Genomic DNA, 24328 nt, shown 5'->3' with positions numbered 1-24328 from the left:
GCGCGGTTAGCCGGGGGGGCGACCTCTCTAGGCGGCCGGGCGGACGTCGCCTGCGTCTCGCGGCCGCCACCCGCCCCAGGAAGCGGAAACAGTAAGCGCATGGGCAGTGGCTTGCAGCCTCGCGGGGCGGGGCCCGAGCCCTTCTGCACGTCTGGTCTGACAGCTGCGGCCCTCCGGTTGATCCTTCAGCCGCAACGCTGTCCGGCTGGCGGCCCCGGGGAGAGTCAGCAGCCGCAGTGGACCGGGGCCCCCCACCGAGCACGTTCCCCTCCTTAGGAACCCCGGCCTTCCGCGGGAAGACAGGTTCTGTTAGAGGGTGACCCCCGCGGTGCCGGCGTGAGCCCCGCCCGACTTCTCTGGGACGCCGACCCTCCCGCCGGCCCCCTTTCAAAGGATCGGCCCAGTGCGGACTGGGGGGCCCAGTTCTTGTGCCCATTTAGCAGGAGAGCGCGGGAGGCACTCTGCGTCCCCGGGCCTCAGTGACCGAACCACCTGGGGCCCTGAGAATCGAGTCCTGGGTGGCCTTGTGTGGCTGCGGTAACGCGTGGGACCCGGAGCCCCGCCAGAACCTGTGCCAGGTGGGGTCCGCCGTGGGAAGCCTGCCCAGCCCCTGCCCAGGGGGAGAGCTGTCCTCATAAAAAGTGTTGCACTGTTTCCCGACCGAATTTTCCACCCAGCCCATCAATAGGGTCATTATGCACCGTGGATGCCGCACTGAGGCTGGCTTTCCGCTCCCACGGCCCCCTCCCTGGCCCTGGGGGAGGGGGAGGCAGAGCAGGGCGGTGGGGCGGCCAGGGAAGGCCCCGGGGAGCAGAGGGTGCTGCCACTGGGACAGCATCAAGACAGCCCTGACCACGGGGCCTGGAGGTGTCATGTGCATCTCACATCTGCCTTGGGGAACACTGGGGGGCACGTGAGGATGGCACACAGGTGGGGTTCTGGAAAAGGGAGGGCTGGGCAGCTGGGCAGGCCGACACACTACCCTTCCTGGTGAGTGGGGCTGGGGGTGCCCACACAGGCTGTGCCATTGCCGGCTCGGCTGTGAGGCTGGTGGTGCTCGTCAGCCAGGACCCATCTGGAGGGGCCGTCGCTGGGCAGAGCACAGGGCTCCGTGCAGCAGAGCTGCAGTTCAGACCCCAAGTTCTCACCCCTGACCACGACCCTGACTGCCTCTCGGAATAGCCCACCGGTCAACGGGGTAACTGACCACGTGGCGATTGACGGTGGACTCCAAGCCCTGACGGGTGTAGCCGTGGCCACTGGCAGAGGGCGGGAGGGCGGCCATGCTCGCCCCCGAGTCTGGCCCACCCAGGGCGCCTCAGGCAGGATCTGAGCAGCCACTGCAGGGCTGGCCCCTGACCCAGGGCAGAAGCAGAAGGAGTGCCCGTCGTCCCTCGGCCCAGCACCAGGCGAGTCGGCCCGTGGGAAGCCAGCCTGCTACGTCTCTGGCCCCCAGTGTCCCCCGGTGCTGGCCCGCCCTCCTCCTGGGGAGGCTGACAGTCCCCAGGCCCCACCTCCTGCTGCCACGCTCAGGAAATAGCTCAGCCTGCCCTTCACTCCCCCGCCTTCCCCCCCACCCGGGCTCTGCCATCCCCACACAGGGTGGGCCCAGCTGTTTCTAGCTCACGGAGAGTTCTACAAGGGAGGCCACCCTGAGGCGCCAGAGTGTTTCAAATGCAGGTGTGGGGCAGACCCACGGCCGGACCCTGAGCCCCACACGGGCAGCGTCACGCACTCTGCCCACCGCAGCCAGCCGGAGCCCCCTCTGTGGTGGCAGGAGCCCCTGCCTGCCACTGCGGTCAATGCCTGGGGGATGGAGAGTTTCTGCAGTTGCACCGAGGAGGCCCCTTACCCTCCGGCGGGCATGGACTCCAGATGGGCCAGCTCTAGGGCGGGGAGGATGCCCCTACCTGCCCACCCCCCCAGGAATCCCACACACACGTGCAGAGCCCATGAGCTCAGACTTCACGTCTGTTGCACTGGAATTCCCCCAGGGCCAACCCTGAGCTGTCCCTGAGGGTGGAGGTGGAGCCCAGGCACCCGCGGTCTGCAGGGCAGCCCCGGCCTGCAAAGGGACGCCTTGGTGCCTCTAGGCCCAGCCTCGGTGAAGGCCACCACTTGAAGGCTAGGGCCAGCCGTCCTTCTGGGGAGAGGGCGGGGGACGGGGGCCCTCCGCCTTTCCCTTCTCTAATCCTTTCAACATACAGCCGTCAAGGGAGCTGGGGAAGCCCTGTCCCGCCCCAGACACCACCTACTGCTCCTCCAGGGACTGGAGGGGCCTGGTGAGGCAGGCGAGGGCACGGGCCCAGAAGGGAGGAGGGGGCTGCTGGCCTCACTGCCACTGGATGCAGTCTCTGTGTCTCTGCCCTCCCAAAGGCAGGCTCTGGGGTGGCCGCCTCAGGAGGAGGAAGGAGGGGCTCTGACACTGGCCCAGTGACATCAGTTGGTCTCACCTCTGAGCCTCGAGGAAACTCAATCCCACTTTGTACCTGAGGAAACGGGCTCAGAGAGGTTGAGTAACTTGGGCAATGTCATACAGTCGATGAGTGGCAAAGCTGTGATTCGCACTCACGCCCAGATGAGTCCAGGGCCAGCTCTTCCCCAAGCGTGACTTCCCTCTCCCAGAGGTCTCCTGTGGCCATCTCCCTCCTTCCAAAGCCACGAGGCTGGTGACCTCACGCCTCCTCAGAGCCAAGGCCCCACCAGAAGGGCCTGGTGGAGGTGGGGGCTTCCTCCCTCATCTCAGCCCGGGTCCTCAGCACCGATTTGGGGTGGGGTGTCAGGAACCCAGAGCCTGTGTGGGGAGGGGCAGAGGGCCTGAGTCGACCCCTCAAGCCTGGGACCAGGCTGAGGGTCCGGTCACTTGGGATGACGAGGCCTCTGGGTCATCCTAGAGCCATGTTGGGTCCCCCGGCCTGTCACCCTGGGGCTGTCCTGCCTCCAGCACACTGGCTGGCCTCATGCAACCACACTGAGGCCGAGGGTTTCAGCAACCGAGATGGTGTGTCCCTAGGGTGTGGTGCTGTCTTCGTGGGTGGTGCGTGGTCTTAGTATCTCCTGGGAGGCTGAGCTGTGGGCGCCATCTCCCACCTGCGCCCCAGCTCCTTCTCACAGTCCCCGCCTGTCCCAGGGGCTGGGCAGCCAGCCCTGGCAGACCCCTGTGTTCTGGGAATGAAGGCCCCTGCCCAGCGACCCTTGGCCACAAACACTTGTGGTCAGAGGCCTGGCAGGTGGAGGCGAGCAGGCATCCTTGCAGGCCAGGCTGGAGGAGAGTGGACAGGGCAGGGGGCATGCAGGGTCTGCTGCAGCGGGGTCCCTCCTCGCCCTCCAGAAACCTCGGGCCCCTCACCCCGGCCAGGGCCAGGGCCCCAAGCCTGGCGCAAGGAACCGGGGCAGGAAAGCTTCCCACCGGGGAAAGACGCCAGTGCCTGCAGCCAAAGGCTTCCCCTTCCAGGACCAGAGCAGGTGTGACTGCCCCCAGCCGGGTCCCTCCCCACCGCCACGTCCCACGCCCAGCCTGTTATAAATAGGAGGCTGCCTGGCCAGCGTTGGGCCACGGCTGCTTTGTCATCTGCTAGAACCGCCAGCAGCACCGCCACTGTCGCAGCCACCCAGCACGGGAGGTTGGAGACACCCACACAGGGAGGCTCCAGCCTCAAGGTCCCAGGGGTGCCTGAGGTGGCCTGTGGCCGGGGCAGTTGGGGCAGGCCATCTCTCCGGGTCTCCCCTGCCTGAAGTGGAGGGGCCACGTCCCACGTGAGAGGGCAGGGGCTCCTGTCCACACCTTCATCACGCCACCCCCACTGACAGAGGGCTTGCTGTGTGTGAGAGGAGTGTGTGTTCGTGCAAGTGTGTGTGTGTGCGTGTGCTGCGTGAAGGGGCCATGCACCCCTGCTCCTGCCGCAGCTGAGGCGTCAGGGACCCGCGGTGCCCACACTCACCCCAGCGCATCCGCCCCAGTGGCAGGACCCTGCTCCCCGTCTCAGGAAACCCTGGAGGTGCCTGGGTCTCCAGAGCCACCCTCCTCCTGCTCCAGCTGGGGTGGGAGGCGGCCGGTACGGAGTCCCAAAGAACCTTCTGGAGCCCCTTTTGCCTCGCCAGTATCACAGGGCTGAGGATCCTGCCTTCCCTGTGAGGGCTCAGTGTGATCACGGGACACACGTGTGGGCAGCGCTCTGTCCCGTGTGGGACCCGCCATCAGCACCCCATGCTGGCATGTGCCCTTGGCCAGGCCACCTCCACAAACCCGAGGCCTGGGCCCCACACAGCTGGCTGGTGCTAGGGTGCCAGCACGTGCCAGCTGAATGCACCAGGCCCTTCCTCTGGCTCAGCGCCCTCCCCAAGCGCCAGCCCAGGCCCCATTGGCTGGAGGGGCCAGAACTCAGGGGGCTGCACCCCAAGTGTGAGAGGCCTAACGATTCAGACCAAGATGGGGACATTGTGGGAAGTCCGCAGTAGGCCCGGGCAGTGACTCAGTGCGTGTCCTGGACCGGCAGCCCTGACCTGGTCAGGGCTCCACGGCCCTGCACACTGGGGGACCTGGGTCCCGGGACGCTGGAGCCTCCAGGTGGGAATGGGGGCCAGGCAGGCCTCGGGTCCACCTCCTTGCGGCCCTCAGATCCCCACCACGTCTGGCCCATCAGCCTGCTGCCTACTTTTCTGGAAGCCCGAGGCCCACAAATGGACCATCCCTGGGGACTCAGCTCGGTGGACAACTCCCCACCCCAGGCCAGCAGCGCCCACCGGTCTACAGGCCTGACCCTTGGCCCAGATGTGGCCAGACCTGCCTGGCTCCATCGGCCCCAGTCAAAGTGGCCATGCTGGCCGCTGAGGGTTGGTGGAGGCCGTGGAGGCCCAGAGTCCCGTCAATCCTCAGCACTGGGCTCTAGGCCCACCCTGAGCAGGTCACCTGGCTGCCCCTCACCAGAGGCCCCTGGCCCACTTGGCAGATGGCAGCAGAGACCCACCCAGCCTCGAGCCTGCCTGCAAACAAGGCCAGGCGTGGCCTGAACACCATGTCCCCTGCTGTCCCTGCCCCACCGCCCAGGCTCAGCTCTGGCCATGACAAGACACACCCGCGGAGGCCGCCTGGTGCCCTGCCGGTCATCACAGGGGAGGGCCGCAGCATCGGTCCCAAGTATGGACCAGCTTCTGATGGGGCCTCTCTTGGGCATCAGCAGGCCGGGCTGGGCCACTGGAGGCTGAGGGACGCGACGGTCCCGGGAGTTCCCAGGGACAGAGAATGGAAGTCGATGGCATGGCCCCGGGTGGGGACACCTGGGTGGGGTCAGACCGGACGGTGGGCTGGGACCCCACTGAGGCTCGCTTCTGGGATTCAGGCTGGAGCCATGGCCCAAGCAACTGGTGGGGGGCCGGGGGCCCGAACGTGCCCCCAGCTGCCGCCATCGCCACCACCGCCCCCGCCCGAGGAGGAGCGTGGGGAGAGGCTGGTGGAGCTGCGCGCCTCGTTGAGGGAGCTGGTCGCCACCTTCTGCACCAACGGCACCATCCACGGCGCCATCCGCCTTGTGTGCTCCAGCCAGAACCGCCTCAAGACTGCATCCTGGGGGCTGCGGCTCGCGCGGGCCCTGGGCGTGCTCTGCTGGCAGCTCGGACTCCTCTTCAGGCAGTACTGGCGCTACCCGGTCATCATGACGGTGTCCGTACACTCGGAGCGCGGCACAGCGCAAGCTCTTCCTGTCGGTCACCCTGTGCGACATGAACCCGCACCGGTGAGGGCTGCAGCCAGCTTGGGGCCCTCCCCACGTGCTGTCACAGCGGGAGCCCCCATCGTGGACCACTTGCCTTCCCCAGCCCCGAGCCTTCCCCAGCCCTGAGCCCCGGGAGCGGGCTAAAGGGCGAGAGCCAGCGGAATCCTGGTGTGACCACTGCCACCCGGAGGGACGCTGAGGCGCTGGGCAGCCCGGGGAGGGGGAGGGGAGGGTGGCAGGGGACTTTCCAGAAGGGCAGGCACCCCGAGAAAGGAGCAGGGCAACACTCCAAAGACAGGGAGGGGCCGTGAACGAGCCAGAGGGTGGCGGGGTCCACGGTGGGCGGGGCAGGCAGGCCGGGGATCTGACTTCCCTCTGCAGCCCCGGCTCCCGAACCCCCTCCTAGGCTTCTGAGGACGGCGGGGGATGGGGGCCGCTCTGCTCTCCGTGACACCCAGGTCAGTGCCGTGGGGACCGGCGTGGCTCTCCCCGCAGTGTGCGTGGCTGTCGTGGGGACTCGGGGCCTGGCTCTGACACTGCTGCCCCCCACCCTGGCCCCGCCCCCAGACCACACCCAGCCCGCCGCCCCCTGCGGGCGCTGGACAACTTTGCCCGGCAGAACATCTACTCCCTGTGTGGGTTCAACTTCAGCGACAGCGTGGACGCCCCAGGGGCCAAGGCCCCGGGCCCCGAGCCCACCTTCCAGCTGGACCGCGGGATCCACCTCCAAGGCTGAGCCCCCTGGGGGGCCAGAACAGAGTGGGCTGCAAACTGGTGAGTGTCCCAGCCCTGGGAGGTCTGCATGGGACGGGGCAGGTCGGAGCCCCACGCTGACCCCGTGCCGCCCAGTGTAACAGCGCTGGAGGCGACTGCACCCAGCAGGCCTACTCCTCCGGCGTGGTGGCCGCCCGGGAGTGGTACCGCTTGCACCGCGTGAACGTTCTGGGCCTGCTGCCCACGAGGACGGCCACCACAGCCGCGGCAGACACTGTCTTCTCCTGCCGCTACGCCGGCCAGGACCGCCAGGCCCAGTGAGTGCAGGCGGGTGGCTGCTCGCCCCGCCACGCCCCATGCAGTGGTCTGCCGGCCCCACGGCTCCCTCCAGAGATAAGGCAGCTGTGGTCCCCTCCCTGCAACCCCGGGGCTGCACACAACAGGGTGATGGGTCAGGGGTATGTGCGGGTCTGAGCGTGGCCCCTGGTTCCAGACACTTCCAGACCTCGCACCACCCCAGCTACGGCAGCTGCTACACCTTCAACGGTGTCTGGGCCGCGCAGCACCCTGGCATCACCCACGCTGAGTGCCAGCCTGGGCTGGGTGTGGGCGGGGTGTCCAGGCCGGCCTGGCCTCACCCCCGGCCTCCCCCAGGGGTCAGCCTGGCCCTCGGGGCGAAGCAGCAGGATCATCTTCTTCTGCTGCCCACGGAGGCCGGCATCAAAGTCGTGATCCGCACGCGTGACCACACGCCCTTCCTGGAGCACCGGGGGCCTTCAGCATCGGCCAGGGACTGAGACCACCTCCGAGAGGTGGGCCGCCCAGCCTCAAGGCTCCTGGCCTCCGTGCCCAAACCTGGGGCCTCGGGAGCTCCAGGGCAGGGCGGCAGAACTGAACCACACCCCCTCCCCCCAGGACAAGGTGCACCGGCTCGGGAGCCCCTGTGGGCACTGCACAGACAGCACGGGGGGCGTGGAGGTGCAGCTGCTGTACACTGCCTCCTGCACCAGGCAGGTGAGGCGGGGCCTGGGGGGCATGAAGGAGGGGGGAGGGGCCCAGGGAGGGGGTTGGTGAGTGGGGGGGCTAAGGCAAGGAGTGGGAGCTGGGGGGCGGACAGGCCAGTGGGAGGAAGGTGGGCGGGCGGCAGGCCCGGAAGAGGGGCAGCGGTCCTGGACCCACAGCTCCAGTCCCCGCTGTTCCCCCAGGCCTGCCTGGTCTCCTGCTTCCAGCCGCTGATGGTGGAGACCCGCTCCTGCGGCTGCTTCTTCTACCCCCTGCCTACGGGGGCCCAGCACTGCAACTCCGTGCGGCACCCGGCCTGGGGTAGCCCCCCACTCTGCCAGCCTGCATGGGCTGCGGGGGGCAGAGTCCCAGGCTGCCCCGTCAAGGGCAGACCTCTCCACCGCCCCTGGGTCATTCCTAGCAGGTTCACCCATGACCCCCTCCCCAGGCCACTGCTTCCGCCGCCTCTGCAAGGACCTGGAGACCCACCGGCTTCCCTGCGCCTCCCGCTGCCCCCGGCCTTGCAGGGGAGTGGGGAGTGCCGGGGTGGGGTCCGCCCGGAGGCACCTCGCAGGGATGTGACGGGGTCTGTCTCTCCCAGGGAGTCTTCGTGCAAGCTCTCCGCTGGGACCTCCAGCTGGCCTTCCTCCAAGTCAGCCGTGAGTCCCGGAAGCGGGGTGAGGCCTTAGGGGCAGGGAGCCCTCCCCGGACTGACCTGTGTCCCCCAGGCCCTGCCCTCACACTGCCCCACAGCGCCCGGGGAGGAGCCGCAGCCAGTGAGCCTTGTGTGTGCAGGGCGGGCCAGGCCCCCGGAGCCCTAGCCCCAGGTGGGTGCAGCCCCCTCCTGCTGAGGTCATGTCCTGGCGCCCCCCCTGCCATCCTCGCCCTTCAGCGCCCCCAGGGACGGCCCCGCCCCTCTCGCCTGTGCCCCGCCCCAGGAGCAACCTGGCCAAGGTGAACATCTTCTCTCAGGAGCTCAGCTACCGCACGGTGGACGAGGACACCCGTCTACTCGGCAGCCACCGGGCCGATGAGCGGGGGTGGGGCAGGGCTGGCGCCCGGGGCCGACGCTCACCGCCCGCAACACCCATATGTGCCACAGCTGCTTTCAGTCACGGGCAGTCTCTGGAGCCCGTGGTTCGGCTCTTGTGTCCTCTCAGTCGTGGAGATGCTGGAGCTGCTGCTGGACGCTGCGGCCCTCGCCCTGCTGCTGTGCTGCCGCCAGCTCCACGGGGCTCGGGGCCAGCCCAGGGCAGCCACGGGGATGCCCGCTCCGAGCCAGAGGCCGGCTGGTGGCCGGGTAGCTGCAGGCATGACGTCGAACGCCTGGGGGCCCAGCTCCACCTCCCATGATGTTGCAGGGGCTCCGGCAGGGGTCTTGGCTGGAGGTCAGCCCGGTGTGGGCCCCGGAAACTCCTGACACCTGAACCAGCCTGCGAGTGGCCTGACCCTGGGAGCTGTGGCAGCAGTGGGCTCTCCCGGCTGCCCAGGGCCGGCCAGTCCCGCCCCACAGGCCCCCCCCACCCCCCGCCAGCCGAGCCAAACCCGGGGCCCAAGAAGCAGCGGCACCAGAGCCCGAGGGCGGGCAGGCGCCAGGCGCTAGCACACAGGGCCTTCTTAGCGCAGCTGCCTGCCGGGCAGTGACCTCACAGGTCTCGGGGAGGCCTGGGGCAGGGAGCAGGGGAGCGTCCCCACTACTCGGGAGCCTCGCGTTCAGGGCGTGACGGAGCATCTCCCGTATGTAGGAGTGTGCACGCGTGCATGAGGTAGGGGGGCGCCCCAAGGGAGTGTGTTTGTCTGGTGTCAGCGTCATACATCCACATGTTTCCGAGCATCAACACGTCTGTCTACACCTCCGTGCAGGTGTGTGCAGGCATCGGGCAGAGCCCCCCTCGCTCAGGGCCAGTGGGAGAAAGGGCAGGACGAGGCCCGGGCACTCAGTGACCTGGGCCCGCTTTGCAGTAAAATGGATGATTCTACCTGGTGGCTGTAGTGTGTCCTGCCGTGCGCCCCCCCCACTCCCCCCACCCCCGCAGCGAGCTGAAGACCTCAGACCACACCCCCACACCCTCAGTCACGGTCACGGTGGGAGCTGGGGAACGGGAGGGCGTGGGGCCAGAGCTTGCCCAGGGGACAAGGCCAGGGCCAGAGCACCCTCGCCAGTTGGTGTCCATCCCAGAGGAGAGCAGAGGGCCAGGGAATGGGGTATCAGGAGTTGGTTTTAATCAAAGCAGCCCGGGCTTCCACGAGGCCGCCAGCAGGGGCACTGGGCTCTGCCTTACTACATGCTTTGGGGGCACGACTGGTACTGTCCCACGCAGGGCCTCCCCTTGGGGAAAGCAGGGGACGCAGAGACCGCCCCCCCACCCCGTCCCCAGCCAAGACAGAGCGGAGTGAGGTGGGCGAGGCGAGGGGGCAGGTGCAGGCGGCCGTTTATTAACTGTGATCTGGAACGGAGGCGGGTCCCGCCAGCCAGCCGAGGCCGCAGCAAAGGCCCTGATGCAGGCAGTGGGGCGGGAGGCGGGGGCAGAGCTCAAGCAGGGAGAGAGGAAGGCATTGATTCGGCTCTCTAGGGGTCACAGCCAGCAGGAGAGGGAGCTGGGAGCCCAGTCCGCACCCACCTTGCTGCCCATGGGGCCTCCCTGGGCAGTCTTTGCATAGTGAGCAACCAACTGGCCTTGGCCTGGCCGAGGGCCCGAGTTGGGGAGAGGCCCAGCCGGTGCCCCAGGGCTCTGGGAAGGGGAATGCAGAAGGCATCAGAGGGCCCTGGGGAGTGAGCCGAGGCCCCATGGGTCTAGCCGGAGGTGGTGGTGGGGGAAGGCTGGCGAGGGGGCAGGGCTGAGCTGCAGGCGCCTCCCCTAGCAGCAGGCAGAGCTGGGGGTCAAAGTGGTCCTTGAGTCCAGAGAAAAGATGTGAGACAAAGTGAGAAGGAGGTCATTGTAGAAAACCCCTCAGTCCGTGACAAAGGATGTCGGATGCAGGGGTGGGAAGAGCCACACCCCTGCCACCCGCTGTGGGAAAAGGGGGGGATGGGTGGGGCTACGGGGCACGAGGGCCTGCATGGCCAGCCACACGGCCTCGGGACATCCGCACCCAGCCAGGGCTAAGGCCCCAGGCCAGAGCCCCCCAAGCACCCAAGAAGCCCAGCCTGGATGCTGGGGTCGCTAAGTGAGGTACGCGGGTTGATTCCCTGGATGGGCGGCCCCTTCTGCCCTCGCCACGTGCTGGTGGCCAGCCACCAGCCCCAGGGCCTAGTGGAGGGGTTCTGGGGATGTGGGAGGGCCCCTACTAGCAGGTCAGTGTTCTTGGGCAGTAAAGTGGGGGCACAAGGTGACACAGGCCCTGAAGGCAGAGTGGGGCACCAAGCGGCATGGGCCCCAGGGATAGAGGGGCATGAGGTGACACGGGCCTGGGGGAGCAGAGAGGGGCACGAGGTGATGTGGGGCCTTGAGAGTGGTTTGTGACACGAGCCAACCCAGGCCCCCTAGGGAGGGGTCACCCGAAGACACAGGGTCCCTGGGTGGGGTGATGCAGCACCTCCCAGGGGAGACATGGAACTTCAGAAGACTCAGTGCTGGGGTCCTGCTCCGGGCCGTGGGGGTCAGGGCAGCTCCGAAGGGGGCAGAGCAGGCAGCAGGGCTCCAGGAGCTCCGGGGCTCTCAGGAAATGGGCCGGTGGGGGTCCCGCCAAGGCCCTGCCACCCTAGCTCTCATCCAGGTGGAGGCTGATGAACTCCTGGATGCACCTGCGGTACTGGAGCTCGGTGGGGCTGCTGCCAGCCAGGGGCCCCGGCTGGCCAGCAGGCGCCTCGGCCTCACGCATCTCCTCGGCCATGCGCGCCAGACGGAGACTGGAGGAGGGAGGGCCACGTGAGGCGCTTCCACCCGCCGCCCGCTTCCCGCCGCCCGGCCCCCGCTGCCCCCGTGCTGTGCTCACAGCGTGACGATGTCTGCATTCGCCTCCTGCACCGCAATGCTCAGTGGGTCCTGCTGCGTGTGGTCCAAGGCATGCTGGTCCGCCCCCCGCTTCAAGAACAGGCAGACCTGGCTGAGGGCGGAGGAGCAAGTCGGGGCGGGCCCTGGGCAGGTCCTGGCAGGCGACTCGGGTCCACGGGGGGCAAGGGGGGGTGGGGAAGGGGAGGGTGGGCGAGGAGGGGGCAGGGGCGCGGCCCACCCACGACTTACCCGGTGCGGCCCAGGAGCGTGGCATGGTGCAGGGGCGCCCGACCCCGGCTGTCTCTTTGGTTCACATCCGCTCCGTTTTGCAGGAGGAATTCACAGATGATCAAGGAACCCTGGGGGGTGGGTGGGGGGTGGGATCAAACCAAGCGGAGCAACAGAAATGGTCCCTTGCAGGACCCCTGTCCCCCCACCCCCTACCCCCCAACCCCCCCACTACGCCTCCCTGGGCGCCCCAGCAGGACCAAGCCCGGTCCTCAGCAGAGGGCAAGGGCCCCGCGTGCGCGCCGTGGAAGGGTGCAAACCCGCGCCCACTTACCCCCAGCACGGCCTGCACCAGCGGCGTCTTGCCCTCGTCCTCCGCGTCAGCCCAGTTGACCTCGGCTCCTTGCGCCAGAGCCGCGGCCAGTGCAGGGAGGTCTCTAGTGCGCGCCGCTCGATGCGCCAGTAGCCCGGGGTGCAGCTCGCGCACGTCCGCCAGGCCCCAGGCCTCCGCCTCTCCATCTGCCTCGCCGCTGGACTCCTCCGACTCGGCACCCTCTGCGAGGAGGGGGCGGTCAGGGCCGTTGACCTGGCCCGCGGTGGGGGACAGGTGGCACGGGACTGGGGAGCTGCACACCCACCCTCCTCAGTGACGCGGTCCACCACGGAGCCCACGCCGAAGGCCAGGACATCCGAGCTGCCGTCGGAGCTGCCCCCTAAGCCGCTGTCGCTGCTCAGACCTGCAGGGTCCGCAAGCAGAGGAGGTCCTGAGCGCTTCTGCCTGCTCCCACAGCCCTGCGGGAAGGCTGGCACCCTACCCCCCCTCCGGGGGATGCTGCGGGGTGAGGGAGAGGGGAGCCCTGCCCAGGATGGGAGGAAAGGGGAGAGAATCAAGTAACAGCTTGAGAGAGCCAGGATCGCCCGTCCCCCAGGAGCACAGCCACAGGTGGAAGTCCGCCCTCTCAGGTCAGCCCTAGCTGTGGCCAGTGCAGGCTGGGCGGTCACCGCCCAGAGGTGGGGTCTTTGCCAAGCCCCAGACACAGCCCCAGGCCACAGCGAGCGAACTTGGCCCTGCTCACCCAAGGGCAGCCCTCACAGATGAAACCAGGCTGAGGGATGGTGAGACAGTGCCCTCTGCTGCCTGAGGGGACCTCCGTCACCCCAGCAGCCTGGCCAGTTCTTGGCCCCAACCTACGCCTCTGCCCACACACCCCAGGCCAGTGGGTGCTGACAGACGGTTAACGGGGTGAGCCCTGACTTGTAGCGTTTGCACCCCCAACTCCAGCAGGGGTTGGGGAAGATGCACACAACTCTCTCAGGATCTGGTCCCGCCCCCAGCAGCCACGTGCACACGTGCATGGGCACACGCCCACGCAGGTACACACGTATGCACGTGCACTCACAGGCGTGCACCTGTGTGCACAGTCACGCCCTTACACGCACATTCCTGTGTGCCCACGTCACTCCTGAGGGTCATGGCCCCAGCCTCCAAGCCAGTGGCCAAATTACCCCCGGCCCCTCAAGATACTGTCCCAGCCTCAGCCCTGCTTGACCTCCAAACTCTCCCCATCCCCAGACCAGCCCCTCCTGCAAGGAAAGCCCGTCCCTCCGGTCCCTGAGCGAGTGGCCGAGGCTGTCCCGCACTCATCCACCCTCCAGGCGAGCGTGCCTGGCTCCTGCCCTGCTACCCCTGCTGAGCGGGGGTGTGGGTGGGGGGGGTGGGCAGCAGGGGACTTACTGCGTGGACCGGCTGCAGCAGCCCCCGCGTCGAAGTAGGAGAAGAGGGAGTCCAGCTCATCCGGGCAGAAGAGGGAGTCCCTGCGGAACCTGGGCTCTGTGGAGCCTGCAGGGCGGGAACCAGGCTGCGGTGGGAGGTGGGCAGAGCTTGGGGTGCCCGTGAGCCCTGCCCCCCCTCCTACCATCCCCCCACACCCCGGCCTCCCTGGGATCCAGAGTCTGGAGGCTCACGCCCTGCCCAGGCCTGTGAGCTGGGGCGCACCTGCCAGACCCTCCCACCTGAGCACAGAGCAGCCACGGAGGGCGGGACGGGCTCCATCCGGATCTTGCTGCGGCGGGTGGTGCGGGCACGGGGGGAGCTGTGGTGGCGTGGGCACTTCTGCGCCCGCCAGCGCCGTGGGGCCTCCCGGGCCGGTGCCGAGGGCGGCTTCCGCACGAACTTCTTTTCCACGTATTTGTCCTTGATCCAAGCCTCCTTGTCCTGCCTGGACCAGGACTGGACGTGAGGCTGCACTCACGGGCCAGGGGTCCCCTGGCCCTGCCCAGGCTGCCCCCCACCTCACCTGGGGCTGCTGGCCGTGGGCTTCCTGCTGCCTGGCCCTGCGCACTGGGCCTCGTAGATCTGGTTCACAGTGCTGTTTCCCAGCTCACACATCAGCTGGCAGGAGAGGGTGGTGTGGGCATCAGCCCAGCTCACTGAACGCCCCCCAAGCTTGCAGACCTGGCTCCCGCCCCCGACCTGCTGCCCCCAGCCATCCAGAGGCCTGTGACGGCCCCGCACACCTTCAGCAGCTCCGGTTCCCACGAGTCCAGGGTCAGGGACCGCACCTTGGAACAGTGGACACCCAGGCTCCTGGATGGCGAGGCGGGGGGAGGGGGAGTCAGGGCACGCCTTGGCCCCCGCGCCCCACCTGGCCACCCCGTGGTCCCACCTGTGGATGCCCGAGCACTCGATGCAGAGCAGCACGCCCAGGTTGATGCTGGCCCAGCGCGGGTCCGGCCGCCCGCAGTCGCCGCACTGGCTGTTCCCCGCCACATGCTGCATGCGCTGCAGCACGCTCTCGCCCTTGACGCTGCGTTCCCGAGAGTCCGTGGCAGAGTCGATGCTGCTTGTGGACGGGGACGCCGTGCGGTCCAGCCTCTGGAGACAGGGTGAGGGGTCGCTCAGCCCCATGGGAGCTCCAGCCCCAGTCTCCCCAGCGGGGCCCCTCCTCCTCCCCAGACGCAGGTGCTGGCACAGGCCAAGGCCCCTGAGGCCCGAGCCCGCGCCCGCATGTGTGCACACACGCTCACGTGCGCGTACACACGATGCACACGCCTGCTCGCGTGCAGCCTGCGGGAGCTGTGCGCGCGTGTGCAGGGCGCTGGAGGGCCCACCTCGCGGTAGCAGCTGTCGGGGCTCTCCCGGTAGGCGGACGCGATGCTGGCTTGCACAGCCTGAACCCACGCCTGCCGCAGCTTCTCCGAGTCGGCCTGCAGCATGCAGCTCCTGCGGGGAAGGGCCGTCAGGCCGCGCGGGCAGGGGCTCCCTCCGCGCCCGCCCTGGGCCGGGCCTCCTCACTTGGTGGGCGACACGACCTCAAAGCAGAACCTGCGCTCGACGTCCTCACAGGGCTTCACGGAGCAGAGCCGGAGGTCATCCACCACCACGGTCAGCACGTCCTGCGGGCGGCACCGCCGTGGCCCTCGCACTCAGTGCCCAGCCCTGCCCCGCACCGACCGCCCATCCACTGCTCTGCTCAAGAGACGCCGACCGCCTGAGACTTGAGTGGCCTCTGTCCCTGGCCACTCGGGCTTTGGTGCCTGTCAGCACCCTCAGCCCTGTGACGCCCCCCACCGATCGCCCACCCCAAGGCCTGGTGGGGAGGCCCCGGTCGTTGCTGCCTGGGCCCAGCGCACCTTGAGCTTCTTCTGGTAGACCAGCTGGCTGTTCTGGATGGAGAACCAGCGCCTGGGCAGGGGGATGGGCCAGGAGGGGTCAGGCCGGGCCGGCCCCCATGCCTGCCCCTCACCCCCTGAGGAAGGGCCCTCCCTTACCGGTTCCATGTCTTGAAGGCGTTGCTGGCCCTCTTGAAGAGGTAGCCCTCCATCACCACACCACTGGGAGCGTCCACGTCAAACTCCACCTTGGGCTCATCGTAGGAGAAGTCCTGGGGGTGGTCGGAGCCCAGCCCCCAGTGAGCACCCACCCGCGGCTGCGGGGACACTGCCGCCCTCTCGGGCTGCCCCAGAGGCGAGGTCGGGGGGGCGTCTTCACAGCCGCTTCCTGACCCAAAACCCCGTGGGGGCAGATGCCTCCCGTCACAGCTGGGGGCCCGGAGAGCTCCAGCCCCCACCCCCCAGCCTGGCAGAGCAGCAGGCTCTGGGATCAGGAAGGAAGCTGTCCCCCATTCATGTCGCCAGCTGGGCTCCCCGACCAGCCTGACAGAGCTCCATTCACGCGGGCTGGGGAGACACTGAGCGTTGTCCTGGGCGTCCGGCAGTGGGAGAGGAGGCCCAGCCACCTGCTCCCCTGGCTGAGTGGGGGCGGGAGGGGACAGCTGCAGCTGCTCCCGAAGGGGACGAAGGGGACGAAGGGGACGCGGTCCCAGCTCAGCCACCTCCGCTGGAGCGGGCCGCGCATCGGGAGCTGCGCCGGGGCCGTGGAGGTGTCCTTGGTGCTGAAACGCCGCGGGGCGGGAAGGGCAGAGGCCCTGCCCACCGGGGCCCCCTCCCCCCGGGGTGGGCGCCCACTCACCTGCAGCAGCGTCTGAGGGCGAGAGCAGGAGAGGTGGGAGGAGGGAGAGAGCCAGTGAGTGAAGCCCTGCCCCCTCCCTGCCGGCTGGGGACTGTCAGCTCCCGCCCCGCAGCCCGTCTCTGCCCCCGGCCGCGCCCGGCCAGCTGTGGCCGCAGTAGGATCCCCGTCCCAGCTGCAGCCCCAGCGTCTGTGGGCTGAGGGGGCTGGCGCTGGCATCTAAGTGACCGTTCCACTGTGCTGAGACCCTGAGGGTGGGGACCCCCGCCTCTGACTGCAGTTCAAAGATCAGAGTCAGCCTGGGGAGGGACGGGGCACGTGTCTGTGCGCTGGGCCCCCCAGGTCCTCGCGTGGAGCGGGGTGAGGGGCAGTGGACCCGGAGCCCCTCGGGGGGGCGGCCAGGGCTGCAGGGCCTCACCCGCTGCTGGATGGCGGCGTGCTTGCGCTCCATCTCCCGCTTTTCCACTGCCGAGTCGATCACCAGCTGGTCCAGCTGTGGGGAAGGGCACAGAGAGGGATGTGGACCCCCTCCCCTGACAAGCTGGCCCCAGGGCCCCCTCCCCGCAGGCTCACCTCAGCCGCCAGCTTCTTCATGTAGGGGTCCAGCTGGTGCAGCAGGCTGTAGCCCTGCTGGAAGAAGCTGTACTGGGCGTGCATGAAGGACAGCATCTGGGGGGTGGGGTGGGGCACGCAGGTGAGGCCCCGCCCCCCAGGGGCAGTGGCCGGGGCCCCAGCTTCTGCACCCACACCCAGCACGCCTGCGGCACGTGCCTATTCTTGAGGGCAACCCCTCTCCCTCATCCAGCACTCACAGAATCCAAAATCTCAAACTTCTTCTTGGCCTGGAGAACGTTGATCTGCCAGGGGAGGAGTGAACAGGTGAAGGGGTGTCAGGGCCAAGGTCGGACCACGACCTGGACCTTGCCACACTGTCCACTCAGGGTGCTGTGGTCCCCCAAGACCTCCAGCTCATCTTCAGCTCCCTGAACTGGTGCCCATCCATCCTCTTGTGGTCGCAGTTCAGGACACTGGGTCCCTCCCATAGGCAAAAGCCACAAATTCTCTCCCTTGCTCCAAGTCCCTCCAAGCCCTGCCTCAGCAAGGCCTTCGAGGCCTCCACCCCCTGCAGCCCACAGCCCTGGCTTGTCCCTAGCCCAACCCCACCTCGGGCCTTTGTGTGGGCATCCGCCCCCCATGTCCGTTCCCAAGCATCTCAAGTTTTCTCAAGCCAGAGGGGCCCCTCCAGACAGCAGCTCCCTGTCTGCAGGGACACGGGAACGCCCAGGGGCTGACCTGGAGCACGTAGTCCAGCGCCAGGTGGCGGAAGCACTTCCGGGCGAGGACCAGGGCACCCGCGGCCTCCTCCGCCTCATGCGGCCGGTGCCTCGGGGCCTGCGCGTTCCTCGCCAGGGACAGCTCCATGTCCTCCCGGACCCTGTCGAACTGCTTCTTAGTCTCCTTGAACTTGCGCACGTCTCTGGAGGCCGGTGGGCGTCAGGTCAGGGGGTCCGAGGAGGGGTGCACGTGGGGTCTCCCACCTCTAGGGAACGCTCTCCCTGCTCCCGGCCCCTCTGTGCCCCGAGCCTCCAGCCCCGCTGCCCCACCCGCTAGCCACCGCTGGCTGCCTCTTCCTTCTCAGGCCCCTCCCCCTCACTCCCGGGATTGGTCCAGCCTGGGGGGACCCCCAGCCTCACCCCGCTCCAGACTCTCCACTCTGGGGGTTCCCCAGCTGTACACACAGCACTGAGCTGAGACCCCTGCCAAGGCCCCTGGACCCTCCCAGATCAAGCGTAGCTGCGCCTGCTCCCCCTTCCAGCGTGGGTGTCACCCTGACACCTCCCGGGGCCGGGAGAGGCCAGGCCTCCCTCGGGGCCACTCACTCTTTGACGAAGTTGTGGAGCTGCTGCCGCACAGACCTCTGGGCCTGGTCAAACAGGATCTGGGGGCAAAGGAGGGTACGGGTGTCAGGTGTCTGTCCCCACATGACCCCAGAGGCCAGGCCCCAGGCCCCTCAGGTGAGAACCAGGGAAAGGCCCGTCCAGCCCCACCCTCACAGAGCCGGACTCGCAGGGTCACGGGCCCCCAGGCCTGGGTCGGCGGCCAGAGGCGACAGCTGTGACCACCTGCCCGTCCCCCCCACCTGGCTCTCAGCCAGACTAGAAGCCAACGCTGTCCCAGATGGACCCCCCCTTATGGTCCACCCCACATCAGCCCGGACAGGGCAGGCGCACACAGAATCCTGAGGGACACCCATCGCTGCCCGGCATTGGGAGGCCACCTGGGGGATGCCCAGCCCTGCAGTAAGAGGGATGGAGATGCAGCCGGAGCTCCCGAGTAATCTGGCCCGGGGGTAGGGTGGGGCCTCCCTGCAGCATTGGCCGGACCCAAAATCAGACCCCAGAGAGAGCTGGGGCCTAACCAGGAACAGACAGACAGACACACGGGGCAGGACGGCAAGCCATCCGGCGCTGGTTTATTTCTGAACTTCCTCTACAGGGGATGGGCCCCTTGTTTAGTCTGGGGCTCTGGTTTCCAGGCCACGGTCTGACCACCCACGTGTGCCTCGGTCTGTTCTGTGTGTCCACAGTGGGGGCCGAGGGGCTCGAGGTCACGCAGACCAGTCTGGGTAGCAGCGGGGTTGGGAGTCATCCGGTAGCTGTGGGGTCAGCCTGGGAGATGCTTTCGTTGCCTGGCCCATGACCCCTGCCGGGTGGCCCTGGATGACCCTCTAAGGCCTTGCCCACCCCAAGCCCCCGCTGCCCTCAGCCCCGGGCAGGGTCGAGGTGCCCCCAGGCTGGCTGTCTGGCCCTCACCTGGGACACAGCATTGTCTCGGCGATGTGCCGCCCCCCACCCCCACCCCCGGCCAGATTGCAGGAGCAGAAACGTGGCCTCCCCCACCGCCCGCCCCTGCCAGCTCAGCTCAAGCACGCGGAGCCAGCCCAGAGCCTTCCAGGCTGGGCGGGGCCTGCAGGGAGCCCGCAGGGGTGGGGGCAGGGGCTGCCTGGGATGGGGGTGGATGAGACGACAGATCAGGAAGCCGCCGGGTGGGTGGGCCCTGCCCTATCCTCCCCTCYGCCCCCCCATCGCCCCCACCCGACCAGGGCTCACCATGTGGTAGGTGACCATCTCCTGCAGGCTGTCTCCGAACCTCTGCAGACATTCCTGGGGGCAGGGTGGGTGGGTGGGGGAAGACCCTTGCTCAGATGGGATGGCTGTGCCCCAGTGTCCGGCACCTCCCGCCCACAGGCCGCAGCCCAGCGCGCAGACGCCCACCTGCTCCCAGGGCCAGGGCACCCTGAGGGGCTGTCTGCCCTCGCCCGCCCCTGACTAGAGGTCAGAGGTCAGCTGCCCCCTCACCGAGATGACGGTGTCGCCCTGGCACTGCTGGGACAGGTCGCGGACGCCACTCACGAAGAGCCTGTTGGTGGTGACGTAGGCCTTGCCAGCCTCGATCACGCCGCTGCACAGCTTCACCAGCTGCGGACAGGACGACGGATGGGGCAACCCTCACGCCACCAAGAGGCCAGGACACACGGGCAGGGACCCAGACAGGGCAGCCGGAATTCAGCTCAGGGTCGGGTCCGTCAGTGCCCAGGACACAGCTGCCCCCGAGCAGCCCCGGGCGGGAAGGGAAGGCCACTGCCCGGCCGCCCGCCCACCCTCCTGAGCCCACCTGGCACTGGGGGACAGCTTGACGTGCCCCAGGCCTCGGCTCCAGGGTGGGAGGTGGGAGGGAAGCCAGGAGCAGGGAACCCAGGGCCGGGGGGGGCATGTGGTCCTGGACAAGGGTCAGCAGAACCCAGCCAGCGAGGGGCTCAGGGGTGCCACCTCTCCTTCCTCCCTCTGGCTTTGAAGCCTGTGCCCTTGGCCCCTAACCCAGGCACTCGGAGGCACAGCCCCCGGCAGCTGCCCCCGCCCCCCGCCAAGGTCCCCCACCCTGCTTGGCTTGGCGGGAGGAGACCCGGCAGACACAGGTGTGTGTGGGATGTACACCCCGGTATGGGTGTGACAGGCCGGTGATGGACAGGCCCACGTGCTGTGCACACGCATACTCGCGCTCACACTGGTGGCTATGGGTGAGCTGGGCCAGGGCCGCGTGGGGGACAGGGAGAGTAGCCGCGGGCCCTCCGTGTGCCCCCAGGCCCCCCTCACCTTGTCCAGTTTGGCCTCGATCTCAACCACGTCCGTTTCCACCTCGTCGATAGTTGCCCTGCGACAGGGACAGGGTGGCTGGAGACCCACCTGCAGCGAGCCTCCCCCACTGACTCAGCTCGGCCTCGTCTCCCAGGCACCTCCCCAAAGTGGTCAGCAGTGGGAAGGGGCTACTCTGCCGATGGCCACTGGCTCCTGCAGGCCCACCTGCCTCCACACGTCCCTCAGACAGACCAGGAGGTGGAGGGTGGCGGTGAGGGGGGATGGAAGAGGGAGGGGGAGAGGGGGCAGGACTGGGACCGTGACTCCAGAGCCGCAGAGCCACCAGGGCCCACTGCCACCCCAGGCACATAGAGGCCCAGTTGGCTGTGACGCCCCCATCTGGGGTCTGTGGACGGGCGGGGGTGGGGGGGAAGGGGGTGGTCAGACAGATCCCTAGCACAGAGGGAGCGGCCAGGGTCCCGTGGAGGTGCACATGCAGGGCCTCGCTGGTCACCCCCCCCCGGCCCAGCCCCTGCACCTCTCCAGGGCTCAGGGTTGACCCCGAACCCCATCTGAACCCCCCCACCCCTCAGCTTCTGCTGCAGCCCACCCCGGCCTGGGGCTGGCAGGCCCCGGGGCAGACCTGTCTCAGCAGCTCTGCGGCCCCGAGAGATGCCTGCAGAGGCGTGCCCCTACCTCCTGCCTGCTCCCCAAGCTCAGAATACCAGGTAGGCCTCGTCTGCCTGGCAGGAGCAGTGGGCCAGACCCCGGAGGAGCCCACTCCCACGGGCGCGGCCTGCCAATGGGGCTGCCTTGGGGAGGGAAGAGTTAACGTCTGACATCACCAGAGAAACCAGTGGACGGAGAATCCCGGAAGGCAAGGCGAGAGGCAGATGGATCAGGCACGTGACAACCCCCAACACTCCGGGAACAGGAAATAGGGAAATAGGGCCAGGATCCTGCCCTCCCCGCCCCACTCAGCTGGCGAGCTGGGCCCATCTGGCCTCCGGGGGACCAGGGACAACAGGGAAGGAGCTCCGGCCAGGGCCAGGGCAGGGCCAGGCAGAGGAGGCGGTCCAGGTCTAGCGGCCCGTCGCTGGCCCCTCGCTGCCCCCCAGCTGGCAGAGGAGGGGCGTGTTCCAGGCTTTCCCAGGCCTGGGGGGAGGGACAGTCCCTCATGCGGGGTGCAGCTCGGGACGCCCTCAATTAGGAGGTATGGGGTGAGTGCCAGGCTGCCCCGTCAGGACCCTTGGACCGTCCCACCACCCTCCTCCTCTCTGAGCAGCCCCTATCCCTTCCCCACGGGCTGAGGGGCGTCTGAGTTCCAGAGAAGGAAGGGGTCAGAGGGGACATCCGCTTGGACTGGTGGTGGCCCACGGCCTGCAGGTGCCCCCGCCTGAGACTGCAGGACCCTGACGGCTGCTGTAGCCTCCCCTCCCCCTCCCCCTCCGAGGGTCCCAGGGCAGGGAAGGACCACCCACCCAGAAGAGGGGGATGAGGCTCAGCCGCCCCAACTGCCCTGGCCAGCTGTGTGGAGAGCTGTCACCCTTGGGCTGGGATGGGGGGTTTGTCCCTAGAAAGCTGGTGAGGGTGGGATGCACCAGAGGCTGACAAGTGTGCTCATGGGGACAAGGTGGGTGCTCAGCAGACAGTCCGTCCCGGGGGCCCCACGCCCCTCAGGTCTCTCCTCCCCACCCCCATGGACCAAGGCCTCCTCTCCTGCTCTCCCTCCAGGATTTCCTCAACAGCTTGGATGCTGGGGAAGAGGGTGAGGCCAGCTCCCCCACCAGAGCCATGACTCAGCGCCTGAAGCCCCACCCCGGGGAGGGGGCACCAAAAACAAGGGGTGAGCGGCACCCCGCCGGTCTGAGAGAGTCTGGACCCCTCCAGCCACGTGCATCCCGGGGCTGTGGGGCTTCCCCAGGCCAAGAGCGCGTAGGCAGGGTCCCCCTTCCCAGGGCTGGGGCTCCCATCGCTGACCACACTCTCCTGCCTGGCCCCGCCCTAACCCCCTGCCCCCAGGCTGGCCTCCAGGAAGTCCAGGTTACATCCTCAGCGGCACTGACAAGGGGACCCCAGAAAAGCCTCAAAAGCCATCACATCTCAGCCCAACCAAAACCCACCCAGTGCAGCTTCTGTGGCCCAAGGTCGGGGGATCTCCTTGGACCCCGGCCCGGTCTCGGCTGGGCACCCTCCAAGGAAGCCTGGCAAAGCCCAGGCGCTGCTGCACCCACTGCCGCACCGTGGGTGCCACCAGCGAGCAGGCTGGTGTGGGAGGGAAGGCCTGGAGGTGAACGGGGTGCCAGCGGCCCTGATCCAACCGGGCAAGCTGGGCCTGGGCCCCTCCGCGACGGGAGGGGGAGCACGAGGCTCCGCAGCCGGGGGCCAGGGTGACGCTGCGGTGCTTCGGCCAGGACCAGGCCCCCTGCTGCGGCCCTGGCTACACCTCCGCCCGCCGCCTGGGCCGTGCTGGGGGCCCAGGATCACGGGTGCCGAGTCGCTTACACCCCTCCCTCAAGCAGTCAGGAACAGAAGATGGGAGAACACAGAGGGTGGCCCTCAGCACTCTGCCCGGGGCCTGGGGCCACTCTCTGGTCCGACCCCTACCCCTCATCCAGCCTTTCTTGGCCTTTGTTGCTGACCCCTTGTGTGGCGGTTGGGCAAGGGGCTGGCTCTAGGGAGTCGGGGGTAAGGGTACTGATGCTGAGGCCCTCCAGACACCCACACACAGGCCCTCTGGCTAACACACCCCAAAGACCCAGCGCACGCGCGCGCACACTCGCGCACAGCCAAGTGCGTGTGTGCAGAGGCGTGGCAGATATGCACACGTGCCATCAAACATGCATGCACGCAGCAGCGCAACGCACACGCAAAAGGGTGCACTCGCGGATACCGTGTATAGACACGCACCCCGTACTGAGATGCACACAGGAAGAAACTAGCGTATGCTTAGTGCCTAAACTCACGCTTTTATGATACACACCCACTATGCATCTGTATTCACACACAGAGGTGACACATGCACACGTGTGCGTGCACCCAGCACTAGTCTGGACGCACGCATCAAGCAGCCAGTCCAGGGGTGCACAGCTCACCCACACATACACGTCCAAGGTCTGGCACCTCAAGGGAGGGTGCAGAGGGGCAGAACTCACACGTGTGCACCCGAGCACGAGCACAAGCATGAGCACCTGACACACGGGAGGTGCCCCGTTAAAGCAGATGCGCGCGCACCATGAACATGTTCACACGGATAAGCCCGCCTGCACTCCCAGGAAGGACTAAAAGCACAAACCCAGGGCCGGCCACAGCGCAGACCTCCACCAGTCCCTGGAACCCAGTCTGCTCTGGTAGCGCCCACCCTGCCAGGTGCCTAGGTCACCCCTGCCAAGCAGCCGCCCGAGGCCCTAACCGAGGCTCCAGCTGCCTGCCCCCTTGACTGCTCTGGGCACGAGGACCAAGACAGATTCCATGGGCAGACGCCCCACGCACGCAAACGACCCTGGCCACAGCCGGGCTGCAGCGCCCGGCTAGGTCTCAGCCCTGTGCAGGTGGCCAGCACGAAGGTGCAGACACAAAGCGGGGCGGACACTCCCACGGAGAGGTGGCCGCGCCGGCGGCCGCCCCGCCCCACGCGCGCACCCTCCGCGCGCGGCGACCAGCACAAGGGGCATCTTTTGTTCCGGGCTCTCGGGCCGGGGCGCTGCGGGCTTTGTACAAGACGTGTCCTCCTGCTCTCGCCTCTGGCCCCGGCGCCGGGCACAAAGGTGGCACCGGCGCCCCCGCCCGCGCCCATCCCCCGGCGGCCCCGGGTGCCCCGAGGGGCGGCGACCCCGCGGATCACAAAGGGCCGCGCCGCGCCCCGGGGGCGCACCTGAAGCGCGGCGAGTCCTTGATGCACTCCTCGAACTCCACCGTCATGGCTGCGGCGGCGCGAGGCGCTCACTGGCACGAGGACCGCGGCGCCCCGAGCGGCATCCCCTGCCGGCCCGCCCGCCTGCGCCGCGCCGCGCTCGGCGCCCGCCCGCCCCGGAACGAGGCCGCCGCGCCACCGCCCCGCCCCGCCTGTCACCGCTGGGGAGCGTCGCCAAAGTCCGCCGCCCGCGCGCGCCGCCCGCTGTCACCGCCGGGGAG

General features: G+C 68.4%; 2 protein-coding genes across 3 annotated transcripts; one reads left to right on the top strand and one right to left on the bottom strand.

Moving 5' to 3' along the window:
* The first annotated feature begins 99 nt into the window (after nt 1-99).
* On the top strand, nt 100-9338 carry SCNN1D (sodium channel epithelial 1 subunit delta). The gene is given in 12 exon segments (XM_027110587.1): nt 100-5684; nt 5686-5732; nt 6118-6169; nt 6279-6485; nt 6561-6746; nt 6749-7237; nt 7341-7439; nt 7631-7748; nt 7876-7958; nt 8033-8090; nt 8329-8427; nt 8504-9338. Coding segments are annotated over 12 exon segments (2118 nt in total). The 5' UTR covers nt 100-5348; the 3' UTR covers nt 8848-9338.
* Nucleotides 9339-9628: 290 nt separating this feature from the next.
* ACAP3 (ArfGAP with coiled-coil, ankyrin repeat and PH domains 3) lies at nt 9629-24212 on the bottom strand. Of its 2 annotated transcripts, none has more exons than XM_027110553.1 (24): nt 24069-24212; nt 20213-20270; nt 19418-19537; nt 19169-19222; nt 17939-17997; nt 17352-17535; nt 16871-16915; nt 16632-16727; nt 16477-16551; nt 16062-16073; nt 15362-15474; nt 15224-15275; nt 14886-14986; nt 14702-14813; nt 14257-14465; nt 14108-14177; nt 13888-13982; nt 13604-13809; nt 13326-13430; nt 12229-12327; nt 11925-12145; nt 11612-11721; nt 11364-11474; nt 9629-11277 (listed from the first exon to the last, which is right to left on the bottom strand). In XM_027110553.1, the coding sequence occupies exons 1-24, from the start codon at nt 24113-24115 to the stop codon at nt 11130-11132; spliced, it is 2502 nt and encodes an 833-aa protein (XP_026966354.1). In that variant the 5' UTR covers nt 24116-24212; the 3' UTR covers nt 9629-11129. The 2 variants fall into 2 exon arrangements, with proteins under 2 accessions (XP_026966354.1, XP_026966355.1); XM_027110554.1 differs by lacking the exon at nt 24069-24212 and adding an exon at nt 20891-24060 and having other exon boundaries at nt 9843-11277.
* Between the last annotated feature and the right edge of the window lie 116 nt (nt 24213-24328).

The sequence above is a fragment of the Aethalodelphis obliquidens genome, unplaced genomic scaffold (assembly GCF_003676395.1).
Source record: "Aethalodelphis obliquidens isolate GAN/ISIS:26980383/991018 unplaced genomic scaffold, ASM367639v1 scaffold9, whole genome shotgun sequence".
In the NCBI taxonomy this organism is placed as follows: Eukaryota; Metazoa; Chordata; class Mammalia; order Artiodactyla; family Delphinidae; genus Aethalodelphis; species Aethalodelphis obliquidens.
The sequence above is the reverse complement of the archived record's forward strand: the minus strand, read 5'-3'. Positions and strand labels throughout refer to the sequence as shown.